Raw genomic sequence first — 13,685 nt, 5'->3', positions numbered from 1 at the left:
TTCCCATCTGCAAAATGCGTGTGATGGTAGCAGCCTTCCTTGTAGACAATACGCGTGGTCTGCCTGGCACAGTGCTTGGCACACCTTACATGCCTGCTCAAGTGGTTGCCACTCTTATCATGGGGACTTGTGTTGGGCCAATGTGAAGGCAGGGGGACAGCCCTATTGGCCCCTGGGTTTCCCTTCCCGAAGCACTAGGTGCCTGGCAGGTGTGGGGACCCGGTGCTGGCCCGGTGATGAGCGATGCCCCGGGAATGGAGGGAGGGAAACCCCACCGGGAATCCAGCCCTTGTCCTCAGGCTCCTGCCGCTGTGCCCCCAGGTGAGTCACCTGCCTGGCTGGGCCCCAGTGTTCCTCCTCCAACTCTGATCCTTCTCACACCACCTGCAAGCCTGGGCCCTCCCACTGTCTAGATCATTGAGGAGCTGTGAACCCAGAGCGCCTTCCTTGAGTGCCCAGGCCAGGTGGGCTGTTTAATTCTCCAGGCCTGTCCACACCTTCAGGTGTTAAGAGTGTGAGCTCCACTTCACAGGTGACACAACTGCGGCCCAGTGGGTAAGAGCTGCCAGGGACAGGCCTGGACCACTGGGCCCTGGAGGGTCATAAATGAGAGTTGGAGCACTAATGACTATGACATCAGAGGGCCTGTCAGTGAGTTGAGCCCAGCTGCTGCAGGTGGACGGGCAGCCTGGGCCAGGTCCAGAGGGCCAAGGTGGGGCCTCCCCAGGCAGTCCCCATCCTCCCCGCAAAGTGCTCTACTTTGAAACGCTTGGGGCCTATCCTTCAGCTCATCCTCAACTCAGGGCTTAGACAGTGTGCTATCCACTTGACAGGTGTGGAAACTGAGGCCCAGAGGAGGAAAGGACGTGGTGGGTTACAGGGGTGTGATTAGAGGGCTGGACTGTCAGCACTGAGCTTCAGAGCGTGGCAGGGCTCCTGGTGGAGTCCACTGAGACCCTCTCATCTTCTTCCCAGGCCCGGCCTCCTGCCCCTGCAGAGAGCCGCTCTGGGCCCTGGGCCTGGGCTGGGCCCTAATACCCATTTGGAGCCCCTGACTTTCCAAACCCAGGCTCCTTTCCTGCAGGATGGGCTCCAGGAAGCCAAGGTGGCCAGGTGCCTCTGTGTGACCTTGAGCATGTCCCTGACCTTCACTGAGCCTCGGTTTTCTCCCCTGTGAACTAGGGACAGGGGTAGACCCCTCTCGTGGGGATAATGCAGGTGAAACAAGGCAGGGCGTGTCATCTGCTTAGACACTGGAGAGGAGGAGGCACTCAGTACGTGTCAGCCACTGTTCTTCTTTCTGTTCCTGCTCGCTGCTGCCGTTCGCCTGCAGAGGTGCCGTGGGTCTCAGTGCTGGGAGAAGGGGGCTTCCTGGAGGCGGGGCTCTTGGGTTGAAGTATGGGAGGCAGAGAATACTAGAGAAACCCTGGGAGCAGCAGCAGGAGGAGGTGATGGGAGGCCCGGGAGCACGCAGCCCTGCCTCTCTTCCTCCTGGGGGCCTCATCCTGGCCAGTGGCTGAGTCTTGCAGTCTTACGTCAGGGATTCTTTCAAGCTAGAGGGGCCTCGATGAGCAGTGTGTGCAGAGGGGAAACTAAGGCATGGCGTGAAAGGGCTGGGCCCCAGGTGACCAAGTGAGCTGGGCCAGGGCTCCCCCACCCAGCTCTCACTGTGGGCAGCCGAATGAAAGAGGTCTATTCTGAAGGCCCATCTTCTTTCCTCGGGCACAGGGAGTTCCGTTCTGCTCCCCGTATGAAGGCCAGGGCCCCGTGGCTCTGAGACTCTCGGGCGCCCTGGCCACAGGGAGCCGCGCGGCTCCCCTTTGCCCCTCCCAGGCCGTGGCTCCCGCGCTCCACAGCAACGAGGAAGCGGTTCCCCGAGTGCTGTTATAACTCCTCCTCCAGGAAGTCTGCCCTACGTGAAGACAGAGTGGCATGTGGTAGGAGCATGTGCTCCGGGACCACATTACCTGATTGATGTCCCAAACCAACCACTTAGCATAGGGCTCATCTTGAAGCCTCAGGGGTCCTGTCTGTACAGTGGGGCCAAAAGGGAAGTGTTAGGGAAAAGAACGCTGGACTTGGAGCCAGGGGTCTGGGTACTGACGCCGGCTCTGCTGTCCTGGCTTTGTGTCCCAGACAGGACTTACCCTCCTGGTTTCAGTGTCCTGGTCTCCATGTGGGGTGGTAATTCTGCCTCCCGTGGCACAGGCCAGGGCAGAAGTGACCGTGCAGAGGGCAGGGACCCGGGGGGGTGGAGAGCGTCCAGACACCTTGTTTGGCCGGCACCACACCGCAACCTGTGAGGCCAACATGCTGCGGACACTGTGGCTTGGGGTGGGGGAAAGGGGTGAGGCTACCAGGCTGCAGGTGGCAGAGCCCAGCCTCGTACCCAGGCTGGCTGTGAACCCCGCCCTCCTTCCGCTGGCCCACAGGAGTATCTGTAAACACGTTGTGCACAGTGTGACTCAGAAACGGGACTTTGTTCACCAGTGACGGTAACAACAAGGCCTGAGGTTTTGCAGCAGCTTTTGTGTAGCCCCATTGGCTCGCTTCAAGCTTGTGGTTGACTAAGACACCCAGATCCTTTGCACCCGAGCTGCTGTCAGGTCAGTCTGCGGTCTCCAGATCTATCCAGCCAGCTTCCTGCCTGTTGAGATTGTGCTGAATTCATGCGTGCCCCAGCTCATCCACATCACCCTGCCATTTTTGGTGGCCTCGGCAGCAAGGGCAACAGCATTTCCTCCAAGGCCTGTCCGGACTGAGGCCGAGCCCTGCGGCACTCCCCTAGAGACCCCAGCCTGAGGGGTATCCGGTAGCCAGTCCTCGGTGGCTAAGGTTAGACAACCAACCAGAAAATGAAATCTCAAACTTGGAGGCTGCGAACTGGCAGCCCCTTAACAGGACACATTCTATAAAGTGGTCGAGTCATTCTGCTGCTGCTGTTGTTCTCTGTATTGGAATCACTTACCAACCTATAAAATAGGGGCGATTTCAGGTACAAGCAGGTTTATGGCTTCTGGTAAACTGGAAGCTCTGGCAACACTGGGCCCACCCCCATCAGGGCACCAGTTAGCGGGACTGGATTGGCAACTGCCCCCTTCTGCAAGGCTCACCCTCTCCAGTCTGCGCCAGTCCCCACCCAGCCCATGTGCCTCATTTATGTGACTTGCCCGGCCCCCTTAGGCGTCTGAGTTTGTGGCCCCAGCTCCAGCCACATTCACCCCAGCCCGTATTTTTCCTGTTGCCAAGGGTCCTGGGAGGCAGCAGTGGGGGGGGCCCGGCTGGTGCTAAGTGGCCCCATTTTGGCTGCTGAGTGTCCCATGGGCTCGGGCCTGGGGCCTTGGAGGAGGAGAAAGTGGGTTCCCTGGTTTTGGGTGACTCCGAGGACAAGCCCTCCGTTCTGAGGGCTCTCAGATGCCTGTTTGAGCTTGTGGCAGGGGTGCGTCGTGAGCCTGGGCGCCTTTGGGTGCCAGAATCCATTGCATCCCCATTTTAAAAATCAGAAATCAGGCCCATCCTGAAGCCTCCAGCTCTGTCCCCTCATTCCCAGTGGCAGTGAAGAGTCATTTCACACTTTTCCAGGCCCCCAGGATGCCATTTTCCAAGCCTCAGCAAGCATGGCAAAGAGTTTTATTTTACCTTCCACCCACCTCTCTCTCCTCCTTCTTTCTCTGTCAGTCTAGAAACTTCCTCATGTCACTGCAGACCCCAGGACTCAGGCAAGCCTTCCCCTCGCCTTTAGCCCCTCCCCACACTTCTTTTCCAAGGATCCCAAGTCTAGGAAGGATCCCTGACCCTTTCCTTGCTGTGTGACCTTGGGCAAGACTCTTCACCTCTCTGAGCCGCAGTTCTCTTGTCTGTTAAAAGAGGACCAGGCCAGCCTGCCGGCCTGGCCTCCTCCCTCGGAGTCGGGTGGAGCGGACTGGGCCAGCCTCAGCTGACAGGCTGATCAGGAGAACCCAGGAATGTCCGGTCCTCTCAGTGAGGAGTCTGTTAGAGTGTCTGCCCTGGAGAAATCCCCTGACACAAGGAGGTGTGTGAACAGAGACATCCCTGGGGGTCCTGCATGTGAGGGGATAATGGAGGTAATTTGGAAACAAGCTAAGCGTCCATCTGAGAGGAGAGGCTGAGTGGATGGCAGCCTCTTGGGGACGTGATGAGCAGGAACGAGGGGGACACACAGGCTTGGCAAGGCCACCCCGCCTCTGCTTCTCACTCCTCGCTTTGCCCCCAGGGTGGGCTCCCAAGGTTTTGTAGGAACGCACTTGTTTCCCTGGGGCTGGCTTACTGTCTCCATCTACCAGGTAAGAAAGCTGAGGTGGCCTCCCAGGTGTGCTACTGAAAGAGCAAGTTACAGGATGATACAGCCAGGCTGAGACCATTCAAGAAGTTTCCGTGAGAAACTTGCTCCGTGTTTTCCATACACGTGAAACCAAAAAAAGGCTGGAAAGAAAGGCCTCCAGATGGATCACATGGGGATTTCTGGGCTGGGATTTAGGGTGGGTCAGAGGAGCCATTAGCCTTACCTGTAATGCTTTTATTTTTGTAGATATTCACATGTTGCTTGTAAAATGTAAAGTGAGTAATTGAAAAAGTGGGGTGTGTGTGTGTGAGAGGGGGTGGCCCCTGCAAGCCTGACGTCACTCAAGAAGCCTTGAGGGTGGCCTCAGCTAGCTGCTTAAAGGCAGGGGCATGGCCACCTTGACTCTGCCAGCTTCTCCAGGGTCTTGGAGACGAGGCTGGGGTCCTTTCTGTGTGGGCCGTGGCAGAGGGATACTGGGAAATGCTGGCAGCTTCTCCAAGCGTGATGCCCCAAGCCAGGTGCGCCGGTCCCCTGTCTGCAGCTTCTGGACAGAGGTGGGAGTCCAGCCCCTCACGCAGTGCCCCGCACTGCTTCCCAGCACCCTGGTGAATTTCCCCTCCCGTCTAAGGCCCAGAGGGGAGAAGCCACGTGCTGGGGGTCCAGGGTCGCTGTGGGCTGGAGGAGCAGGCGTTCCCGTTCCGGGGCCGTCTCCCATCCCTCTTGCAGATGTGAATGGTGGGGGGCAACGAGTGCTGGAGGGCAGAGGGCGGCAGCATCCCTGGGTTCTGCCCCTGCCTCCCGCAGGCGCCTGCTTGAGCCCCTTTGCCACGCCTGTTGCCTCAGATTCCCCTTCTGCCAAAAAGTGTAGCACAGAGATACAGGTCACAGGCGTTGATGTGGACCCCGAGTCCAGGTCTTGACTCCACAGCTTACTTGCTCTGTGGCCCGGAACCTCTCTGAGCCTCGCCTGTGGCGTGAGAAGGTAGGAGTGAGATGGTGGCGGCCCCAGGGGGCCACGTACGGACCCTGCTCTGTTCAGAAAAGAGGTTGGTAGCGGCCTGTGGGTTCTCCCTGCAGAGGCCTAAGGTTAGACCCCAGGGAGAACGTCCCAGCGGAGCGAGGCATTTCTGTCCCCCTGCGACTCTCGGGAGTCAGCTGCTCACGGGTTCCCATGCTCTGCAGGGCATCGGCAGAAGCTGGAGGACCAGACCAAGGCGTTCCCCGACCGCTTCGGGGACCTGGAGCGTCTGCGCATGCGGGTAACACCGAGCACGCCCAGCCCCCGCGGCTCGCTCAGCACCACCAGCCACTTCAGCAACCAGGCCCAGACCCCCATCCAAGGTAGGACGCAGCGGGGACTGCCGTGGGCGGGGGGGGCGGGGCCTGGATGGGGTCCCTCTGCTCCAGACCAAAAGCTCACCCCGAGGTTGTTGACTGCACCGCCCTGGTGTCCAGAAGGAGCCCCGGTGCCCATTTGCTCCTACACCCGTCCTCTCGGAGGGCCTGCTCTGCTGGGTCCTGGGCTTGGACTTGCCTTCGTTCACTCAGCAGACGTTTATTGCCACCCGCCCTGTGCCACTGTGGTGCCTGGCCCCAGGGATCAGCATGAATGGGCAGACACAGCCCCTGCCCTCCAGGAGCTCCCTGTCCCCTGCGGGAAATGGGCATTAGTCCCCGGGTACACCCATTAAAGTTGGGCAGGGACTTGCCCAAGGAGGCTGAGACAGACGCATGTCTGCCGAGGACGCCATGGCCCCCCAAGCCTCAGCTTTCTCATCTGAAGGCGAGATGGTGGTGGATGCCTCTGCCTAGGCCTGGGTGACATTCAGATGATGTTACTGCACTCAAACTCTTTAAACTGTAAGGTGGTGCTCCCTTCAGCAGCACATATACTAAAATTGGAAAGATACAGAGAAGATTAAAATGGTCCCTGCACAAGGATGACACGCAAATTCATGAAGTGTTCCGTAAAAAAAAGTAAAAAAAAAAACTGTAAAGTGCTGTTGCAGCCCTGGAGAGACACAGAGCATCACCTGAGAAAGGTCCCAACCCGCCCAGAGACGCTTCCCAAACAGGAAGGAGGAGGGAGGCCTCTGGGCGAAGGCCCAGGATGGAGTCTCTACCCCCGAGGCCGGAGGGATGCAGCAGGCGCATGTGAGCCTCAGTCCCGGGCAGGCCGCCCAGGTGTGCAGGGCCTGGCACGTGGCAGGTGCTCTGTGTGTGGTCAGATGGTGAACATCTCCTCTGCCCTGGGGGTTCTCTTGGCCAGTGGGTTGGGGGGCAGGAGGCTGAGTGTACCGCTGACTCTCAGGCCAGGCGGGGACAGAGAATGCATGTCACCAGTGCTGGTTGGGGACCGGAGGGGTGGCCGCTGTCACGCACAGTGGGTGTCCATTCTTTCTCAGTCCTCTAGGCCCTGGTTAGAACCCATTTAGCAGATAAGTGAATTGAGGCTTAAGAGGTTAAAGGCCACCCTTGGGTCGCATAGCCCATCAGTGATCAGGTTCAAAGTGTCCACAGCACCTGTCCCTGGGAACTTCCTGTGCTTCTGAGGACATGGCAAGGGGGTCCCTCCTGGGTCTCTCTGTCAAGGGACTCCCCGCCCCCAGCCGTGGCCGTGTGTGCCAGGCACAATGCCATGGCAGGGGAACTTGAGGCAGCCCCTGGTGGGAAGAGAAGGGCCTAGGAAGCTGGGCCTTGGCCCTGCTGAGCTCCCAAGGTGGGGGGAGGCCCCAGGTCCAGCCGCTCTGAGCCATGCGCTGTCGAGTTTGAGGCACTCAGCAACTCTTGAAACCCAGGGAGCTGCAGGGTGGAGGCATCTGAGCTCAAGAGGCAGTGAGAACCTCTGGGCTCCTGCCCACCCCTGCCCAGCAGCTGTTCGTGCCCCTGTTCCCCGCAGGCCAGCCTTTGTGCGGGTACAGTGGCCTAATGCTCCAGGCCTCTCCCTACCTTGGGCAGAGCTGCAGTCCAGCCAGGGGCCCCGGAACCCAGCAGATGGGGGCAGACAGTGACATCCTGTCCAGCAGCTCCCTTGGAAGGAGAGCCCACTCTCTTTCCAGTTGTGTGGACACAGGTTGGGAATCAACACTGATGGAGGCTGAGGCAGGCCTACCCACCTCTGTCCAGCCCCAGAGGGCCGGGCCCAGCAGCAGGGAGGAGAGGAGGTCAGGCCTGTGGGACAGGCCTGTCTGGGCCCTTCCCCTTCTGCTGTATCCTGAAGCAGCGTGCTCGCTAGCCACGCACAGCACTAGACTTCAGGCAGCTTCTGTGGCCCTCCACACCAGCCAGGCCTCCCCGTCCTCAGGCTGGCCCTTTGGAGTGAGGAGAAGGACTTTTGACAGCCAAGACCAAGGAAGAAGCATGAACTTTGCAGTCAGGTGGACCTGGCTAGGAGTACAGGCTCTGGCTTTGTGATCTTAGGCAAGTCACTTCACCTCTCTGAGCCTCAGTTTTCTCATCTGTAAAGTGGGAAGAAGGAAGTAGCTGTCACAGAAGGGTGTTATCTGGGCCAGGCTTGTGGCATGCCTCTCACTGGCCCTCCCCTCCTGGTGGGACAGATCTCTGCCTTCAGGACTCCATCCTGGGGGTCCCCCTCAGGACATCCCACCACCACTTCGCTTTGTTTCCTGTCAATAGCTTTGACCCCCTAGTTTTGGTCACTGGCAAGCAGTGCCGAGGCCCCAACCCCTCTGTACCCCAGCCCCCCGGCTGCGGCAGCCCACAATGGGGGCTTCTCACAGCTCAAAGGCCTCATTCAGCCACCACGCAGCAGCTGGGGCAATTTGGAGAAGAAAATAAACATTTCCTTCCAGTGTTGGGATTGGCTGTTCGACAGCGGCCTGGCCAGCTCGGGTTTCCTGGGGCTACTGGGCTGGAGGGGGTGGGGGGTAGGGGGCAGGGGGCAGGAGCGGAGGGGGTGCTGAGGGCAGCCGCTCCTCTGCCCTGGGAGGGAGGCAGGAGGGGGCGGTGGCAGGTCTGCGCAGGCCTGCCTGAAGCCCACGTGACCCCCGAGGACCACACGTACCCAGGCCCACCTGGCACAGCCTTGTGTTTCCCAAGCTGCAGCCCTCCCTTCACATCCTCCGGTCCTTGTTTGGGCTTCCTTTGTTTTGAAAAGGGGGTTCCTGTCAGGCGGGCAACACTCACTTCCCTGGGCTCAGAGCAAGGTGTTCGCCTCACGCTCGGCTGTGCTCGGGGTGCCAGGCGCTGCCAGCAAGGCTTCTCCCCTGGGGCTCAGAGATGGGGGAGCCAGGCTCCCCTGACCCCCTAGGCTTTAGGGCAGCACTGCCCAGCCTGGGGATCTGTTAGGGAGGGTACCAGGTGTGCCAGAAGGCCACAGTCTCCCGAACCCTTGCCCCCCCGTCTCCCCACCTAGAGCACGGGAGCATCGTCCCACTCTGAGCCACGTCCAGGACCAGAGCCTGCCAGTGAGGAAACCCCACCCCCACCAGCTGAGCTGGGAAGACCCGAAAGCCCAGAGAAGTTACACGTCTCCTCTGAGGTCACACAGCACCTCAGGCAGATCTGGGGAAGCGAGGCCTGAGGGTACCTGCAGCTCCTGCCTCAGCCACCCCTCAGGCAGTGCCCACCCGGAGCTGGCCAGGGGCAGAGGCTGGGCTCCTCCTGAGTCCTCTCTGGCTCCTAGTCTTTGGTGGACAGAGGGCTTGGGGACAGACAGACTTCACCTGGGGACGGCTGCTGGGGGCTCACCCGCCTCCCCGCTGCTGCCCAGAGTCGCCCCTTTGGCCAGGGTGCAGGGAAGGCCCCGCGTCGGGCTCATCTTTGCAGGGCCCTGAGTGGGTTGGTTCTCCTGGGTGCCCGGGACAGGAGGAGCCACAGCTGCAGCCGCAGCACAGACCTGCACAGGCCCCTGCTCTGTGCCCAGTGCAAGCATTTCACCTGTGTTAACTAATTCAATCCCTAGGAACTGTTTTGTCTCCATTTTTCATGTGGGACAGCGGATGCACAGAGAGGTTAAGTGACTTCCCCAAGGACACATAGCTAGTAAGTGTCAGAACCAAGATAGGTATCTAAGACACTTCGAGACCACCCAGTTAACCTCCAGTCTGTGCTTCCTCAAAGATGGGACAGCTGCGCCTCAGGCATGTGTCGGCACTCAGGACTCAGAACCCCAGGATTCTGTGCTAGGTCCGGTGTGCTGTGTGACCCTTAGGCAAGTGCCTCACCCTCTCTGAGTCTCGGTTTTCCTACCAATGGATTTAGACTCATTCCTGAAGCTGCTTTGAATGTTAAGGTTTTGGGGGTCTGTGATTACAAAATTACAGGGCAGAGGCCGGGATACCCTTGTCTTGAAGCCAAACTCCTGGGGGAGCCAGGGCAGGGCCTGGGCTGGACACTGGGTCTCTCTGTGACCAGGGCAGGGTCCAGGCCACCAAGCCCCTCTGGCTGCTGTCTCACTTTGCTGTGGAGACGGGTGAGCGTGGCATCTGGTCCTTGTCTGGCCACCAGTCAGCTCCAGCCTGCAGGGCAGTCCCGGAGACAGGGGCCCAGGGTGAGGCAGGGAGTGGCGGGGACGGACCGAGCTGCTGAAGACCCAGCCCCCACAGCGGAGGCGGAAGCTCCCGAGACCTAACGGGGCCGCACCTGGAGAGGTGCAGGCAGGCGCACGCGCACCCCAGCGGCCGCAGAAACCAGCGGCCTCGTGATGCGCTCCAGCCCCTTCTGTGCAACGTTAGGAGAATCGATCTTTCTCTCCCTGCCTCTGTTTCCTTCACTGCAAGAGCAGGGCCCAACTCCCAGTCTCGCAGGACCGTCGGAGACTGTCTCCACACTGCGATCTCACCAGCGATCTCACCAGCTCTTCACCGGGAGGGAGAGGGGGGCGGAAGCTGCCCGCCCAGGCTGCTGGGCCCCGTCCTTGGCACCCACACACCCCACCGCGTGGCTCCCTCGCGGGCCTCCGTGCGGCTGGGCTGTGAAGGGGATTCCAGGAGGGGCCAGGAGAGCCCTCCCCTTCCTCCGCCCGCCCCAGCGGCCCCCTTGGCCACCTACAGCCTGGACACCTGCTCGCACCTGCTTCCCAGGTGGGGCGGGATGCACAGTCAGCAGGCTCCACCCCCCCGAGCAGCCCAGGGCGGCTGGAGCAGAGCCAGATGTAGAACCGGGGTCCCCCCAAACAGGCCTGTGAACCGGAGCCCGAGGTCATTCCTGAAGAAGGGTCCCGGGGGTGGCGTTGGGCAGTGACTGACCATCTCCCTTGCTGTCCCCCAGGCACCTCGGAACTGAACCCTTTCTCCGACCCCCGCCAGTTTGACCGCTCCTTCTCAGCACTGCAGACCTTCACGGAGAGCCGCTTCCCGGACCCCAGGATGCATTACCCGGGGGCCATGTCGGCCGCCTTCCCCTACAGCGCCACGCCCTCGGGCACGGGCATCAGCAGCCTCAGCGTGGCCGGCATGCCGGCCAGCGGCCGCTTCCACCACACCTACCTCCCGCCGCCCTACTCAGGGGCCCCGCAGAACCAGAGCGGGCCCTTCCAGGCCAACCCGTCCCCCTACCACCTCTACTACGGCGCGTCCTCCGGCTCCTACCAGTTCTCCATGGTGGCCGGCGGCGGCGGCGGGGGCGAGCGCTCCCCCACCCGCATGCTGGCCTCCTGCACCAGCAGCGCCGCCTCCGTCGCTGCCGGCAACCTCATGAACCCCAGCCTGGCTGCCCAGAGCGACGGCGTGGAGGCCGACGGCAGCCACAGCAACTCGCCCACCGCCCTGAGCACGCCCGGCCGCATGGACGAGGCTGTGTGGCGGCCCTACTGACCGCCCGGGTCAAAGTGGACATCTCCCGTGGCGGTGGGGACCCCAAGAACCTTCCAGATAAGTGGCCGGCCCAGCTCCAAGGCTCAGGGCACGAGTGGGACTTACGCTTCAGGGCAGTCGTGGGCCCAGGGTCCACGGTCCTGGGGGCCCAGAGCTGATGGCTGCTGGAGAGCATCTAGTCCAGCCACGTCTTTGTACAGAGGGGTTGGGACCTCACCCCCAGCCCGATCCTACTTATCTCATCCCACGTCCCTGTGGGAGAGGTAGCCTCCTCCTGCCACCTGCCCTGGAATGACCTGGCTGTCCCCAGCTATGCCCACTCCTGTCACAGAGCTCAGGCCTCCTTGGACAGAGACCATCTCTGTTCCAGAGAGAGGTGGCATTTGCCCGCATGGTTTGGCCTCTTCTCCACGGGGCCCTAGAAAGACCTCCCCACCTCACCTTCCTCAGACACCCCGCACCCTGTGTGCCCAGCCCTCCCTCCGCATTTACAAAACGAGTCACGACAGGAAGGTCCCCCCCCCACCCTGAGGGGCTCGCGCGTGGTATGGATGGGGAAGGAACCCCTCCGGAGGCCCCAGGGAATCACAAGCAGAAGGAATGAGGACACCCCCAGGCCTGCCCCCCAGCTCTGCTTCCCCACATCTCCCAGCAGCTGAGGCCCTAACCCCCTCCCAGCTGTCTGTGGGTCCCAGGCCCCAGAGCAGACTGGCCTGTGGCAGCAGGTCCCTAAAACCAGGGACGGCACCTGCAGACGGGTCCTCCACGCACTTTACCAGTCCAAGGCATTTACCCTCTCTGTTCTTTCGGTGGGGGCTGGGAAGGGTCCCTTTTCCCCCTAGGCTGGTCTCAAAATTGCCATTTTGGGAGAGAGTGCCAGGACCAGACAGGTCCTAGCAGAAAGCCTTGGGGTGAGGGGTCATGGGGCCAAATGTCAGCATCCCTGTCCCACCTAGGTCCAGCCAAGCTGTGTACACCTCCAACCCCCAGCCTCCTGGGCAGGTGCAGCCACCCCTTCCAACCTCTGACACACAACTCTCCATCTTAACCATTCTGTTCCCAAAACAGTCTTGAACAAAAAAACCAGTTTTTTAAAGCTGACTTTAGAAAAAGAAGCTTGTCAGACATTTTGAGACACACAATATCTTACAGGAAAAGGCCCCACGATAGTGAACGATATCCCCTCCACCTCCAAGGGTGTGGAATTGTAAGGATCCCAAAACCTCCTCCAGAGGTCACATTCCTTCAGTAGCATCCCACCAGCTTCCACCAGAGGCCAACCTGGTGCAGAACACGGGGAGCAGTGGTGAGATGCTGCAATCTCACGTCCATGGCTCTCAGGCATTTGTCTGCAAGGACATAAGGGTGTCCCATAGAGGTGGGAGCGCTGTGAGGGGGAGCACGGTGGCTGCACAAACGCACGTGCTGTGAAGGGCTCAGCAGACTCAGCTCAGCCCCCGCTGTGCTCACAGGCGCAGTATTGTCCCTTCAGGTTGCAGATGGGAAAACGGGCCTTGCCCAAGGGTTTAGGCATGTCTGAGTTTTTTCGTTTTCGAAAGGCATAAGTGGAAAAGGACAAAATTCTTAAAAGCATTTGGACAGCACGTGGTTTCTATCACTGTTTCAGCCCCAGCCCCTGCAGATGTGGAAATTGCCCCTGCACAGTGCTCCTCAGCAGTTGTCTCTGTAATAGCACTTGGCCTGCCTGCCACCCCACCCTGTGACATCCACCAGATAAGCACGGGGGTGGGGCACGCTCAGGAGGTCTTTCTGGTGATCTTATTCAGACCCCTTGCTCCCAGGTTCTCTTGCTCTGCCCTCACTGGGAAAAGTCTCCATCTCCTCAAAATAGTATCCTGCTGTCTCCCTTCAGCTGGGGGAGGGTCTCTCCACCCCTTCTCAGGAAGCAGCTACGAATCCATTGCTCTCAAGTCTCTCCTGTTCTGTGTGGTTGTGGACGGGCCCCAGGCCCCAGTGGGAGGCACCCTTGGGTTCCCGGTGCCCAGCACTTTGTAGCCCCTCCCCAGACTACTACGCCTTCCTGATACCCAAGCCCCAGTGGGGGCAGGGCCAGGAAATAAATTGACCCCCTCCCCCCAACTCCCTAACTAAAAGTGGTGGGAGCCGTGCTGAATCTCTTTTAAGGCCCCTGGTGGGTACAGACGGCTTTGGCTGTAAAAATGGGTCCTTATTCACAAGGCTGCTTTAAAGTTGTACTAGGCAAACACACGGACTTAGCACAAGGAAACGAAGGGGTTTGGGTACTATATTACTGTAAGTCTGTTGGTGGTGGGTACAGATCCGTTGTGACATATTGTCATGCTGAGGTGTTAATACCTGCTATACTCATATCTTCCATAAGACCGTCCCAGGGCTGGGAAGAGGGTGGGGAGGAATGGAAACTGCTTTGCACTATAATTTGCTTGGTGTGTTTTTTTTAATGCACAACGTGCGTGTACAGTAAACTGTCTTCTATACTATTTAACTGTAAAATAGTATTTTGTCTGATTTGTTACAATAATATAACTCTGAGATGTGTTAAAGGATCCCAAGGCCAGACGTCTAGAGCTGTGTGCCTGGGGGATGGGAGAGGATGGAGCCCTCCC

The 13,685-nt window shown here is 59.8% G+C and overlaps 1 protein-coding gene and 1 non-coding gene across 2 annotated transcripts in view; both read left to right on the top strand.

The window, feature by feature from the left end:
- Nucleotides 1–13,543, top strand: part of RUNX3 (RUNX family transcription factor 3) — a 61,959-nt gene extending 48,416 nt beyond the window's left edge. The window contains exons 5-6 of the mRNA XM_057713014.1: nucleotides 5,486–5,644; nucleotides 10,535–13,543. Coding sequence (XP_057568997.1) covers nucleotides 5,486–5,644; nucleotides 10,535–11,079 — 704 coding nt within the window. The 3' untranslated portion in view covers nucleotides 11,080–13,543. The remainder of the gene's footprint in view (nucleotides 1–5,485; nucleotides 5,645–10,534) is intronic.
- Nucleotides 6,172–6,278, top strand: LOC130842633 (U6 spliceosomal RNA). Its single transcript, XR_009050499.1, has one exon. It is a non-coding gene; the product is annotated as a U6 spliceosomal RNA (small nuclear RNA).
- Nucleotides 13,544–13,685: the final 142 nt, after the last annotated feature.

This window comes from Hippopotamus amphibius, chromosome 1 (assembly GCF_030028045.1).
Source record: "Hippopotamus amphibius kiboko isolate mHipAmp2 chromosome 1, mHipAmp2.hap2, whole genome shotgun sequence".
Lineage (NCBI taxonomy): Eukaryota > Metazoa > Chordata > Mammalia > Artiodactyla > Hippopotamidae > Hippopotamus > Hippopotamus amphibius.
This window is presented reverse-complemented; position numbering and strand designations above follow the sequence as displayed.